We start from the raw sequence: 12,493 nt of genomic DNA, 5'->3' as shown, positions 1-12,493 counted from the left end.
TCTCAGGTAGGACAAAAACAAAGCGATACTTGTATTAAAATATCATTAGGGACATTTTTATGTCTCTAGTAGGCGCTTTCTTACCGAGATACATAATTATACTTTTGAAAATAACAAGTTTACATTTCTGACTTAGTTTAATTGAGGTTTTACTTGGAGTAATGCATGTATGGCTTGTTTTTTGATGTAAACATTAGGCTATGAAAATGTTTTGAACAGTAGAATATCACATCATCTTAGAATAAACGACCTACTTAATATCTTAGAATAAGCACTTAATCAGATGAGTGATGTGGTTTACATGACATCCATTTATTTGTTTAATGATGGTATGCCTCTGATTCTCCATTAAAAGCCACAGACAGGGGAGCAGACTGTTTTATTCCAGGAAAACACTGTTCAGCTGTACTCAATAGACTGATTGTGGAATTCCTGCCACGTTTTATTTTTAGTGGTAGTGAGGTCAGTGCCACCTCTGTCTCAGTTACCAATCTGTGTCCTTTAAAACCTGTTTGGCCCATTGTATGGGGAGTAGTCACCTGGCCACTGAGGAGTTTTGAATGACTACTGGAATGTGAGCGAAACACTAAAACTTTGTTATGTTGGTCATGTCCGCAAAATCAAGCCCGTTGACAACAATAGGAATGCTCCAAGTCAATGCCAGGGTAAAGTGTCGCTCCGTTGTTTCTGGCCTTGTTTGTGAGGACAAGATACAGTAGAGAGGAAATCTAAGATCTTCACTATTGTCTGGAGGATTAGATATTGTCAACGAATACACCAACCTGCTTTCATGAATTTGTGAGGGCGAGTGCTAAAACAATGAATACCTGTTCTGACATGTTATTTTTGTCCACAGGAAGATTTACAACCAAGGTCCAAGATAAAGCATAAAGCCAGTTGACGATTCCACCCTTGGAAGAAGTTTCAACATTTATATACTTCAAGTTCCACCCTATATGTGACACACACTTTGGGTTGAACAGTTTTAACAAAGCCAACTGAAGGAGAACGTAGAAAGAGCGTTTCAGGTTCTGTATAACCACATTTGTTTTCCTGTTATCCATAAGGAGAATCCAGACTAAAGGCCTAAAATCGTATTTCAAGACTTGCTTTTCCTGCTAAAAGTAATCGGAGATGCAGTTAAGCAGCTTTTGACAGTGACACAACCTGTAACTATCAGGAAGGTCACTGGGACTGCATCTCAGCTGGGAACACCAAGGGAAACCAATGTTGTCATCCAAGAAAGAGAACTTACCCTCTCCCGTACTGGAGGATTCTTTCTTTCCCTTCTCTTCGTCAAACTCTTCCAGTCACCGGATCATGGCTCCTTCAGTAGGAGCAGATGATCTTCTGGCTTCACCTCAGGATGACAGCAGCCCAACACTGCTGGAAAAAGACCTGATTCTGGCTGCAGAGGTAGGCCAAGCTTTGCTGGAGAAGAACGAGGAGCTGGCTGGCCAGCTGGAGCAGATGGAGAGGGAAATTGAGGTATGATGCAAAAAAATTAATGAAAATAATAAACAAAAAAACACCTGAAAATACAACTCATTTTTACACTCTGTAAAAGGTGTTTTATGTATTTATGAACTTGTATTTTCAAATAATATAAATGTAATTAATCGTGCATTCACATAACATTACTGTAATTATGAAATTCTGACAATGAAGTGCTCGCGTATTTGTAGAACTCATTATCACAAGTTGTAGACTCAGAATTTTATGAAAACTTCAACTTGACAGTCGTAACGTCATGTAAGAAGAAATATGGCTAGGGCCTCAACATGAACACATTATTTCTGTTTGATTTGCCATTTTATTATGCCATTGTTGGCATTGGTGCGGTTTCTTTGTTCTTGAACATTTTGCACAAACATATACTGTAGGTGGTGAATTAATGTAGTGATAAATATTTGCTGTTATCAACAACAAATGTTGTTTTAGCTTTGAGTGTTTCAATAAAAACAAATAACTTCCGAGGTCCAAGGACTTGATCAGCTCCGAGCAGAATCTCCGAGTTGCCACCTCGTAATTACAGTAGGGTACAACGGGGCTAAAGGTCCTCTGGGTGAAAAGGCATATTTGATTTTATTTTCTCCCAAAACACTTAATAGCAACAAAAACTACCACAGTAATTACCTAAACACCTGATTGTCATTATACACTGCAAAATATTCCTGATTCATGAGATCATTGCATGCAAAGTTTAAAGTTTGATTTTGAGGTAACTTGATCTAATATTTAATCATTTAAAACTTTGCAAATTTATATAGCTAATGAGAATCCCTGAAATTATCACATTTATTTTGAGACAAAATAGTTATTTGTCGATTTCAGTTTTGTTCAAGGTGATTAAATCAAAAGAATTCCAATAACTGTCCAACAAGGAAATTATAAGCATATTATTTGGGGTAAAAAGCCCCCCTGTGGCAGGAGCTAAACGCCCCCCATATAACACACTGTTTTTAGTGGAACGAATGGATTTTTATGAAAACATTTCAGTGTGGGCTCAACTGGATTGATCCAATCACAATAGAGATTCATTTGTTTATAGAATACTCGATGTTATGAAAGGTCAAATGTGATTGAAATGAACAGAAAGTGGCCCAGGTGTGGGGTAAAAGGCTTCCTCGTTATTATTTATTTTCACACATACATGTATATTGCACAATCCATCAGTATTCAACAAAAAATAGTTGTATTTTTTTCAATCTTGATACACTTTGTGACCAGAAAAAAGCAAATTTTCCTTAAAGGTGTGCCTTTAGCCCCATTGTTCCCTAATTCCAACACGACATGAACGCATCATAATACCCACTCCTTCTTATACCAACACAACTGTAACAAAATTAAAAAACGATATTTAAACTTTTCAGCTGATGTGGACTAATTGCTGAGAATTATCACACTAAAGTTACTGCTGAAAAGTATGGAAAAACTCGGAAATGTTGGAAAATATTTCCAATCCAACTGGGAAGGATTAGATTATTATCGCAATTAGATTATTATCGCAAGACTTTGTATTGCAAGAATTATTCATTTTTCTAACAAAGAAAAAAATGCCTCATCAAGCATGAGAGATACATAATTTTCTGACATGACACACTCCATATGTAATCATAACTAAAGACAAATAAACAATCAAACAAATAAACTAAAATTTTAAATGATCATAATACAGTATTTAATTATTAAATTAAATATTACATTTTAATTAGAGTTGTCAAAATTAACGCGTTGACGCATGCAATTAATTAAAAAGGTTTAATGCGTTCATTTTTCTGAATCGCAATTAACGCATTTACCATTAATAAAGCATAAACCAGCGTTAACAGTGGTTGGAAGGAACACCTTTGTAATGTGTCAATGTGTCCGCCCAGAGTCATTACATGGACGCACACTTCACAACACACACACACACAACAGCGATGGGAAAGACCTCTTAACGTTTTTTTGTATGTACAAAACAAGCCCAAATGGGACTTGTGACAGGAAGCAAGTATCTTTCAGCCTATGAAAGGAGCATTTTAATTACCACAGAAGCACGTCAAGTCTTAACTATTACAAAAACGCAGAATGAGACGTCATTGTCTGCAGCGCTTTTCATGTGGAGTTCAAAGCGGCGATTGACTCTGCCGTCGATGCCCTGACGCGAATCATGAACGTGGCTTCACGATTGCTGTAACAAAGTGGATAGCCACAGTCTGTCGGCAGATTAATATTGTGAAGGATGAGAGTTTAAGAGATTTAATGCCCATTGCAATGAATATGCAACATATTGGGGGACTAGTTCTTTCAATTAGTCAAACTCGCAGTTAGACTTTGGGAAACGTTTAATGTTACTTGAATTGGTGCTATTTTAGTGCATTTCTATCTTGATACTTTGTTTAGAAAATGTTAGTAAAACATTATATTGCTACATATTGTTTTCTTTTCTAAGATGGAAATAAATGCATTTTGACCAGAAAATAAGTATATATAGCGTCAAATTCAGCACTTTCAAAATCTGTGATTAATCGCGATTTAACTATGAAAAATGATGCGATTAATCGTGATTAAAATTTTTAATCGACTGACAGCACTAATTTTAATATAAAAAATCTCCCCACATTTAATACAGTATCAGAAACACAAAAATTAGCTCAGCGAGTAAATACACTGACTACCACCCCTGGAGTCGCGAGTTCGAATACCATGGCGTGCTGAGTGACTCCAGACAGGTCTCCTAAGCAACCAAATTGGCCCGGTTGCTAGGGAGGGTAGAGTCACATGGGGTAACCTCCTTGTGGTCGCTATAATATGGTTCTCGCTCTCTGTGGGGCGCGTGGTGAGTTGTGCGTGGATGCCGCGGGAAATAGCGTGAATCCTCCACACGCACTACGTCTCCATGGTAACGCGCTCAACAAGCCACGTGATAAGATGCGCGGATTGACGGTCACAGATGCGGAGGCAACTGAGATTCGTCCTCTGCCACCCAGATTGAGGCGAGTCACTACACCACCACGAGGACTTGGAGCGTATTGGGAATTGGGCGTTCCAAATTGGGGAGAAAAGAAAAAAAAAACACATCTTCAGAAAAACACGGGGATGGGGAGATCATGAATCTGACTCGCAGCTGTTATTTAGCGATATACAAAGTGTGTGTGTTTGTATAACAGGCTGCGCAGCAGGAGAAGCACATGTTGCAGAGACGTCTGGAGGTGCGGGACCTCGAGGCCAGTCAGCGGGAAGCAGAATTACAGGCTGACATTACAGCGTTGCGTGAGCAGCTGGAACAGAAGCACGTTCAGAGTCGAGACCGGCGTCGTGAGGAGAACGAACAACTCGTTCAGCTGTCCAATCACAACCAGAAACTTGTGGAACAGCTGGCAGAGGTGACCAATCAGAAGCCTTTGTGAATTCCCAAAACATTTATGTAAATATTGTCTGATTTACAGTATCTGACTTTATTAGGTAATGTGTTTAGTGACGCAATAAGACTGATTGAGTTAGCATATGTGTCTGGAATGCAAACGATCAGGTGTAGGTGTAGTGTTTCAAGCTGTCCTAAAAAAGATGTTTGATTATATCTAATCCTTTTCTCACTCTCTCGCTTTTTCTCTTTCAGGCAGTTTCTGTAGAGCATACTTTGCGCACTGAACTTCGTGCTCTGAGGGAAGAAATGGAGGATACGAGTTTCAGTAAATCCATAAGCTCTGCTAGACTGGACAGTCTGCAAGCAGAGGTATAAATTAGCCATGTAAAGACACAGAAGTAGTGGTCCAAAGCATTTTGGGCATTAGTGATCTCATTAATCTATCAAGACACTTAAAAGTCAAGGGTTGCATTGAAATAATAACCTAGGCCACAATTTCTACAAAACTGAAATGTGTCTCATTCACAAAGTTCTAAACATCCTCTGCCCATTTTGTGTTTGTTTATTTAATATTTTGGCTAATTAGAATTATTCTTTTGGCTACCAATTTTTTCTCAGCTCAGTTTAACACCATCCATTCAGCAGAATTCCAAAAATGTTCCCCCAAAATCAACACAGGAATGTGGAAAAAGTCTAATGCATCCACTAAATTATGACAAAAAATCTCTACAAATTTCTGTATAATTCAGACGTCTCCCACCCCTTTCAAGTTCATTTGTTTTTCCTTTTTTATAATTTTTTGAGATGGATTAAAATAAAAAATGTTCAGCTACCAATCAGAGTTAGACTCATCAGCTTTGTGTAGCACATTGTCCCAGTTTGAACTCAGTTCTACATAATTCTATGTTGATACAACATATGTTGATGATTTTGTCTTTTAGGTTTTTTTTCACTAGTACTCTTGTATCATAGAACAGGGTTATGAAGGAGCGCTGTGCCCATATGGATGAACGACTCAAGTCAGCTCAGGACGAAAATGACCGCCTTAGATCTGAGAGGGAGGGACTGAGAGAGAGGGTGTTGGAGTTGCAGACCAGCATGAAAGAAAAAGAAAATGAGGTGAGTAAAGTGGTCTGTTGATGTAATTTGGGGGAGAATAGTGGATTGGCAGAGGAGGAGGGAGGGGAAATCTGTGGGTAGGGTAGATGTGTCGTACAAATGCCACATACATTTTGAATTTACATTATACATTCAACATAAAAACAGATGTTTGAGACTTTTGGCCTGAGTGTGAAGCTGTATCAGTCCCAAAATGCATATTTCTACTACAAACTAAAAGTTTCTATTTACCGAAATGGAAAAAACACACTAATGTATGTATTAGGACAGTACAGTAGCTAATATTGGAACATACAAGTCAGTAAATTGCATTTTGGCACCACGAACCCATTTGTTGAGTGCGTATTGAATTTGCAAGTGTTAGTTGTCTCCATGCTGAAAAAAAAAACTGGTTAAACCAGCCTAAGCTGGTTGGCCAGTCTTTTCTGGTTTAAGATGCTCTCCTAGCACTTGACCCGGCTTGTCACAATTAAATAGTCACAGATTGCGCATTTCCCCCCAACAATTGTTTTATCAACAATTGTTACATTACAATATATTTATGTATGGTATGTATTTATGCGTGTATGTTTGTGGAGCATCTTGTTTGGGGCTTTCAATTGCTTTAAGATCTCGCTAATTATATTAGTTTCTACTGTTTTCAAACAGTTCTGGGCCCTGGTGTCATGCACTGAAAAAAAATCTTGTTGTTTCAACTTAAAAAAGTAAGTGTTTGTGCTGCCTTAACTTAAGTTGTGTCAACTTAAGAGGGAAAGTTATTTAACCTGCACATAGGAGGTGTGCTATTACAGCACATAAAGTTGACTTAAATCAATATAACTTCATAAATTAGCTCAATTTCTCTTTAAGTAAACTTACATTTTTAAGTTCAATCAATTTCATTCTAATTTAGATTAAATAAATAAGTTAGATATTTATAAATATAATTTAGAAATAGTTTGGGCTATCCCAGAGGTAAAATAAAGTCCCATTTGATGATAAATGGCCAGTTGTTGATCAGAGAGCAACGTCTGCTCTCTCAATAATATTCAAGCTTAAGTTTGTCACGGAGACATGCAAATCACAGTGACAATCATCAAACACGTCACTGAGTGAAAAGATGAGCTTTGAATTATTGCTATATTATATATATATTGCTATACAAATAAATGAAAGTGTCAACAAACACAACAACCAACAGCATAAATAAAAGCAGCAAACAGTAAAAAATGGACATAGCAATTTGCATAATTTATTCATGCCTCAGTGCATGCTGGGAATCCAAATACATTTTCTTGACTTATATTTTTTATTTCAGCTGAATAGTTTGTTTAATAACTTATCACAAGTTCAGCCAACAAAACCTTAAAATAATTGAGTTATCTCAACAAGATCAATCCAGGGCAATTATTCTAACTAATTAATAACTAACTAACTACATTTTAAGTTATGATAACTAAAAGGCAAAATATATATATATATATATATATATTTTTACAGTGCATCTATAATGGTTTTACTGCATTACAATTTTAGAGTTTTTTTTTTTTTTTTTGGTCATATTACAGCTTTCTCATGTTTATTAGGGCTGTCAATCGATGAAAATTTTATGGTGTGCTGATTAATTAATCAAATTAATTGCATATATAAATATTTGCTGAGAAAGCCCCTCAAATAACAATAATTAAATATATAATGATGAAATAATTATAGTTATATTTAAATAATTACAAATAATATATATATATATTTTTTTTTTTTTTTTTTTTTTTATATTCAGATAATTAAAATGCAGTACATTATTGTGGCAGACGAGTAAAGCATTGATAAGACAATACAAAAAGTGGCTTTAGACTCCAATATATTGTTTATTTGCATATTATTGAACATAAGCCAATCATTGGCCAGTTCACAGCAATCCATTTTGCAAATTTTGCAAATTTGTCAATCAGTCCAATATTTATTATGAGGGCTTGTCTTGGGACACGTCAATGTACACTTGCATCAAACGGACACTTTTGGAGCATCTCACTTTGGTTGCGTCGCATCAAAAACATCCTGGTTTTAGGTTGCTGTGTCAAGTTAAACGTAGTTTAATACTTAGAAAAACACAGCCTAAGTTCGGATTTGCACTACATCAAGCTGTGTTTTAAACACAAGAATGCGCCCTCATGTTGTGTTGTCTGCTGAAGGGTTGGTTTGGTTTCTGTATAAGCTGCACGTTGCCTATAGAGCTGAAGTTTTGCTTACTGCCCCCTGGAGAAAACAGGTGGTATTTCAAGCTTGAATTGGTCAGGAATCTTCCTTATTATGGTCCAGGGACATGATTAATTGTGTTAATTTTTTTTAATGCATTATTTTTTTATATAATTAATCACACTGAAATAACGCGTTAAATCGACAGCCCTAGTTTATGTGGATCAGGTCCAAATGACCTGCAAGTCCTTTTTAGTCCTTTTTAAAAATGATTACTTTTTACATTGTCAGGGTCAAATGTGTGTGGAGGATGTCATGAAGTTTCAGGCTGAAAAGATTTAGTTAAGTTGATGTAAATCAGTGTTTAAGTCTACAACAGGTCAAATTGACCCATAAAACTGTCCCTGACCAGGCTGAGAAATGAGCTAAGACCAGCTAATCAGCTTCAGACTGTTTTATCTGTTTGTTTGTTTTTCAGCAGGGCTTGCTAAATTAATTACCTTAAACCTCATTATTACTGTTGGAGCTATGGAATAGACGGTGGTGCATGTGCTTACGTTTCATAGATTTCAAGACAGTCGAAGCTTCAGCCTCGCATTCCTTGTCAATTTCAAACAATTGAACTATCACAAACTCCTCTTCTGTTGCACAAAGGATTTTGTGGGAAATATTAGCTGAAAAGCATACACGGATGCACACTTTGAAAATCCACAGAAAATAGTATACAGTCCAGGTACCTTTGGCATACAATAGCGACACCCAAATTCTAATTCCACATACTTTTTTAGGATAGTTAGAATGCCAAATGAGATGCAGCCCGGATTTTATGGCATGGCTTTGACGTCTGGTCAGGTTTCAGTGTCCTCAGACTCCGTTCACCCTTGCAGAGTTTCAGTGTGGCTGTCTCTGGCTCTTTCACAGCTGGAGCAGGAGCACAGCATAGTGTTTCAGCTGCGCACAGCCAACCGGACCCTGCAGCAAAGGGTTGAAGCCCTTGGAGAAGAGACCAGCCCGGGCGAGGCTACCTGCTTCCCTATGTCACTACAGAGTGAGATCCAGCAATCTCAGGTAGCTCTTATACTTGTAGTGGCTCCCAGTCAGCTCAAGATGATGTACCCAAGTAGGCTACATCCTGAAACAATATTATTATCAACCAAAGAGATTTTCAGATTTTATGGTTAGATTTAGGTTTAGGGATTTAGCTACTAGGTTTAGGATTACAATCTTGAAAAACATTATCAGCATACTCTATATGGCCAAAAGTGTGCATGCTGGTTCTTCAAATCAGCAGAAAATGAAAAATCTACACTTAAAGTGTCCTGTTTACATAATTAAAAGTAATTTTTGTGAGTATTTAGATTTATGTGTAGGCCAATAAAAGTGCTTTCTTCTCTCCTAGCCCAGCTCTCCTTTAAAGGAAACTGTATTTTACACCAACATTAAAATTCTGTCAAAATGTACTCAACCCCATGTTGTTACAAACCCATATGACTTTATATTTACTCTCCAACAGGCCAAAGAAACCATTTTGGCCCATTCAGCTATTCTGCAAGAAAAAGAGGAGGAGATTCAAAGGTTACAACAAGAGGTTAGTCCTCATCTCGTTATATGATGACATCAAATATGACATCACAATAGCATGTGGACAGACATCTAAGGTGACAGGTAATGTTTTGTCTTTCACCAGCTACAGTCCAGTGAAACAGAATTAGAAGGGTTGAGGGAGGAGTTGAAGCCATTTCGTAACTGTCCCGGTAAACCTACCTACAGGTGAGAACTGGATCAAATGTAACTGCAATCTGTCATGCATTACTTAATTAAATGTTTTGTGGCTTTGTTTTCAATGTGTCATCTTTAATGCCAATGACAAAGTGATAATCTAAGGATCTGCTGTGATCCATATCATTGCATAAAAGAGATCTTGCATAAGTGGAATCTGACTTCCACAGTGTTTTCTTCTTCTCTCTTAATTTGTTGCTAACACAGTGCCTTGGAGGAGGAGATTATTTTAGCCCGGCAAGAACGAGACACCCTTAATCAGCAGCTTTTGAACACCATCAGACACAAGGTTGCACTATCTCAGGAAGTCGAGTCTTGGCAGGTTAGTAACTGATTGGCATGTTTATTCCTAAAACAGTTTTAACATAAATTGTTCAAGTTTGTTAGCAAAGGGTTCTCAGTATTGTTCCCAAACCCCAAAACAAACCCCAAACCTTAATTATTACATTTGGGTGCTTAACCCATTAAATTCCGATACTGATGAATCGAGAAAAACATATATAAATAACTACCATTTTAAAACTAGGAAACTGTACTTTACAATGCGTCTAGGCATTATGACCAAAACTGAACAAGTGCTTTGAAATTTGCAGACAATTCAGAAGTGTTCCGTTTTGATAATTTATAAAAAAAAATTGTGCACCGTACATATTATTGTAATCAGTAAAAGCATCAAACTCATCAAATAGCCATGTGTCATATGTTATTGGAAAGCTCTCAAAGGGTAGAATACAACCAGCCTATTTGTTTTACTCACAGATAAAAACTATAGTAAGTAATAGCTAAGTAAATGTCTTTGACATTTATGTTTCATGTGAACAGGTGTTGCTTATATGCCGTAATTTTGCTTATAACTTCACAAAAATAAACAGAACCTAAAATATCACATAGCATTACTTTGAGGCGATTACCTTAAAAAGAGCCCACACACAAAGTAATCGGATGCATAGATCATTAGATAACCCACACGAAGCACAATGTACACAGCATTTCGCTATCTGGTATATTGCTATCTGGCTACAAACACGTTAGCTTTCCTGGATCAGATGGCATCATCGGAAATGCTGTAGTGTCATGGCATGCTAAACCAGTCAGAATGGGTTCAGATTACTCCGATAGTCCTCCATATTTGAGCAGAGAGTCATGTAATCAATCACTGTAATTACATATGGCCACCAGGAGATGGTGCCAAGTACATGACACAGAATCAATGATGACTCAAATGGCACAGAAAGAAACTCATTCTGTAAAATCTCATTGCTAAAATCAAGTATGCATGCTATGCAAACCTTTAGTCATTGTTGTGTTTGCATGTGTAATTAGTTCTTATGTACAATTATTATGTTTTATTTGTTTGGGGATGTTTTTGGACACTAGTATACATTTTTTTTTGTGATGCTATAAATTTTGATTGCTTTGTTGTATCAACACAAAATTGTATTTAGTTACAGGTGGCATGATTGGGAGCAAAACAAAAGCACCTTTCCGGTCACCTTATTTACACTCTGAGATATATAATGTCAAATCAGAAATAAAAGAAAAAATGTAATGCCACTGTGGAATGCCACTTAAACAGGAAATCTTTAAAAACACCCTCAGAGCTTAAAGGGTTAGCTTGCCACTCATCAGCATTGTTTGTGCTGCGGACATGAATGGTACCTCAAATCATGCAGCTTATTTAGGAGAGGTGTGCTATTACTTTTCTAAGCTATCAGACTTATGATTTTCGCCTGATCGCATATACAGTACTTACATTGAAGGCCATATCAAGGCCTAATCTATATCTAGGGACCAGAATATCATAGTAAGCAAGCAACCACCCTATCATTTCCCTACCAACCACCCAAAACACTATAATGACCGCAAAGCAACACTTAAAACACCTCTTCAACCATAAAGCAATAACCTGGTAACCACCTACAACACCCTAGCATTGTGGCGGCGAGTATTGGATGGGAACCCACCACACACATTTGTTAAAATCTAATTTTGTTCCATTGTGTTCTTTGTATTGACCACCGAATTACTGTTCCAGGAGGACATGCGTCTTGTGATATGTCAACAAGTTCAACTCCAACAACAAGACAGGGAAAAGGAAAAGGACAAGGAACGGGCAGGTTTTCAAAGAGGCTCTCGCACCTCCAAATCACTGCGTGTACGTGGGGAAGATGGAAGGAAAGGGTTTTTCTCTTCGCTATTTGGGGGAGACTGACAATAGACTGAAAACAGTACAATAGAGATAGACAGTGGTGAAAAGGAATCGTTCACCCAAAAAGGACAAATCTGTCATTATTCACTCACCCTCATGTTGTTCCAAGCCCATATGACTTGTTCCAAATCAATGAAATTTACTCCATTTTGGCATTATTGTACATGTATGTTTCTCATTATTTATTTTCAAGAAAATGCTCAAATCATATACAAATAAATGTATTTTTATTTATTTATTTATTTATTTTTACTTATAAGAGGAGTTAATAATCTTTTAACCATACAGTAGAAGATTCCTTGGCACCATGTGCTGACTCCATTAAAGGCAGCATTCAGTAAGGCATTATTCAGTATAAC

General features: G+C 37.0%; 1 protein-coding gene across 1 annotated transcript in view; it reads left to right on the top strand.

Annotated features, from left to right (window-relative positions):
- LOC127426894 (BICD family-like cargo adapter 2) overlaps positions 1 to 12,333 on the top strand; it is a 12,367-nt gene extending 34 nt beyond the window's left edge. The window contains exons 1-10 of the mRNA XM_051674015.1: positions 1 to 6; positions 857 to 1,488; positions 4,656 to 4,871; positions 5,105 to 5,221; positions 5,825 to 5,971; positions 9,068 to 9,214; positions 9,660 to 9,734; positions 9,834 to 9,916; positions 10,133 to 10,247; positions 11,961 to 12,333. The exon at positions 1 to 6 is cut by the window's left edge and continues 34 nt beyond it. Of these exons, the coding sequence (XP_051529975.1) occupies positions 1,228 to 1,488; positions 4,656 to 4,871; positions 5,105 to 5,221; positions 5,825 to 5,971; positions 9,068 to 9,214; positions 9,660 to 9,734; positions 9,834 to 9,916; positions 10,133 to 10,247; positions 11,961 to 12,137 (1,338 nt within the window). The 5' untranslated portion in view covers positions 1 to 6; positions 857 to 1,227 and the 3' untranslated portion in view covers positions 12,138 to 12,333. The remainder of the gene's footprint in view (positions 7 to 856; positions 1,489 to 4,655; positions 4,872 to 5,104; positions 5,222 to 5,824; positions 5,972 to 9,067; positions 9,215 to 9,659; positions 9,735 to 9,833; positions 9,917 to 10,132; positions 10,248 to 11,960) is intronic.
- Positions 12,334 to 12,493: the final 160 nt, after the last annotated feature.

This window comes from Myxocyprinus asiaticus, chromosome 3 (assembly GCF_019703515.2).
Source record: "Myxocyprinus asiaticus isolate MX2 ecotype Aquarium Trade chromosome 3, UBuf_Myxa_2, whole genome shotgun sequence".
Lineage (NCBI taxonomy): Eukaryota > Metazoa > Chordata > Actinopteri > Cypriniformes > Catostomidae > Myxocyprinus > Myxocyprinus asiaticus.
The sequence above is the reverse complement of the archived record's forward strand: the minus strand, read 5'-3'. Positions and strand labels throughout refer to the sequence as shown.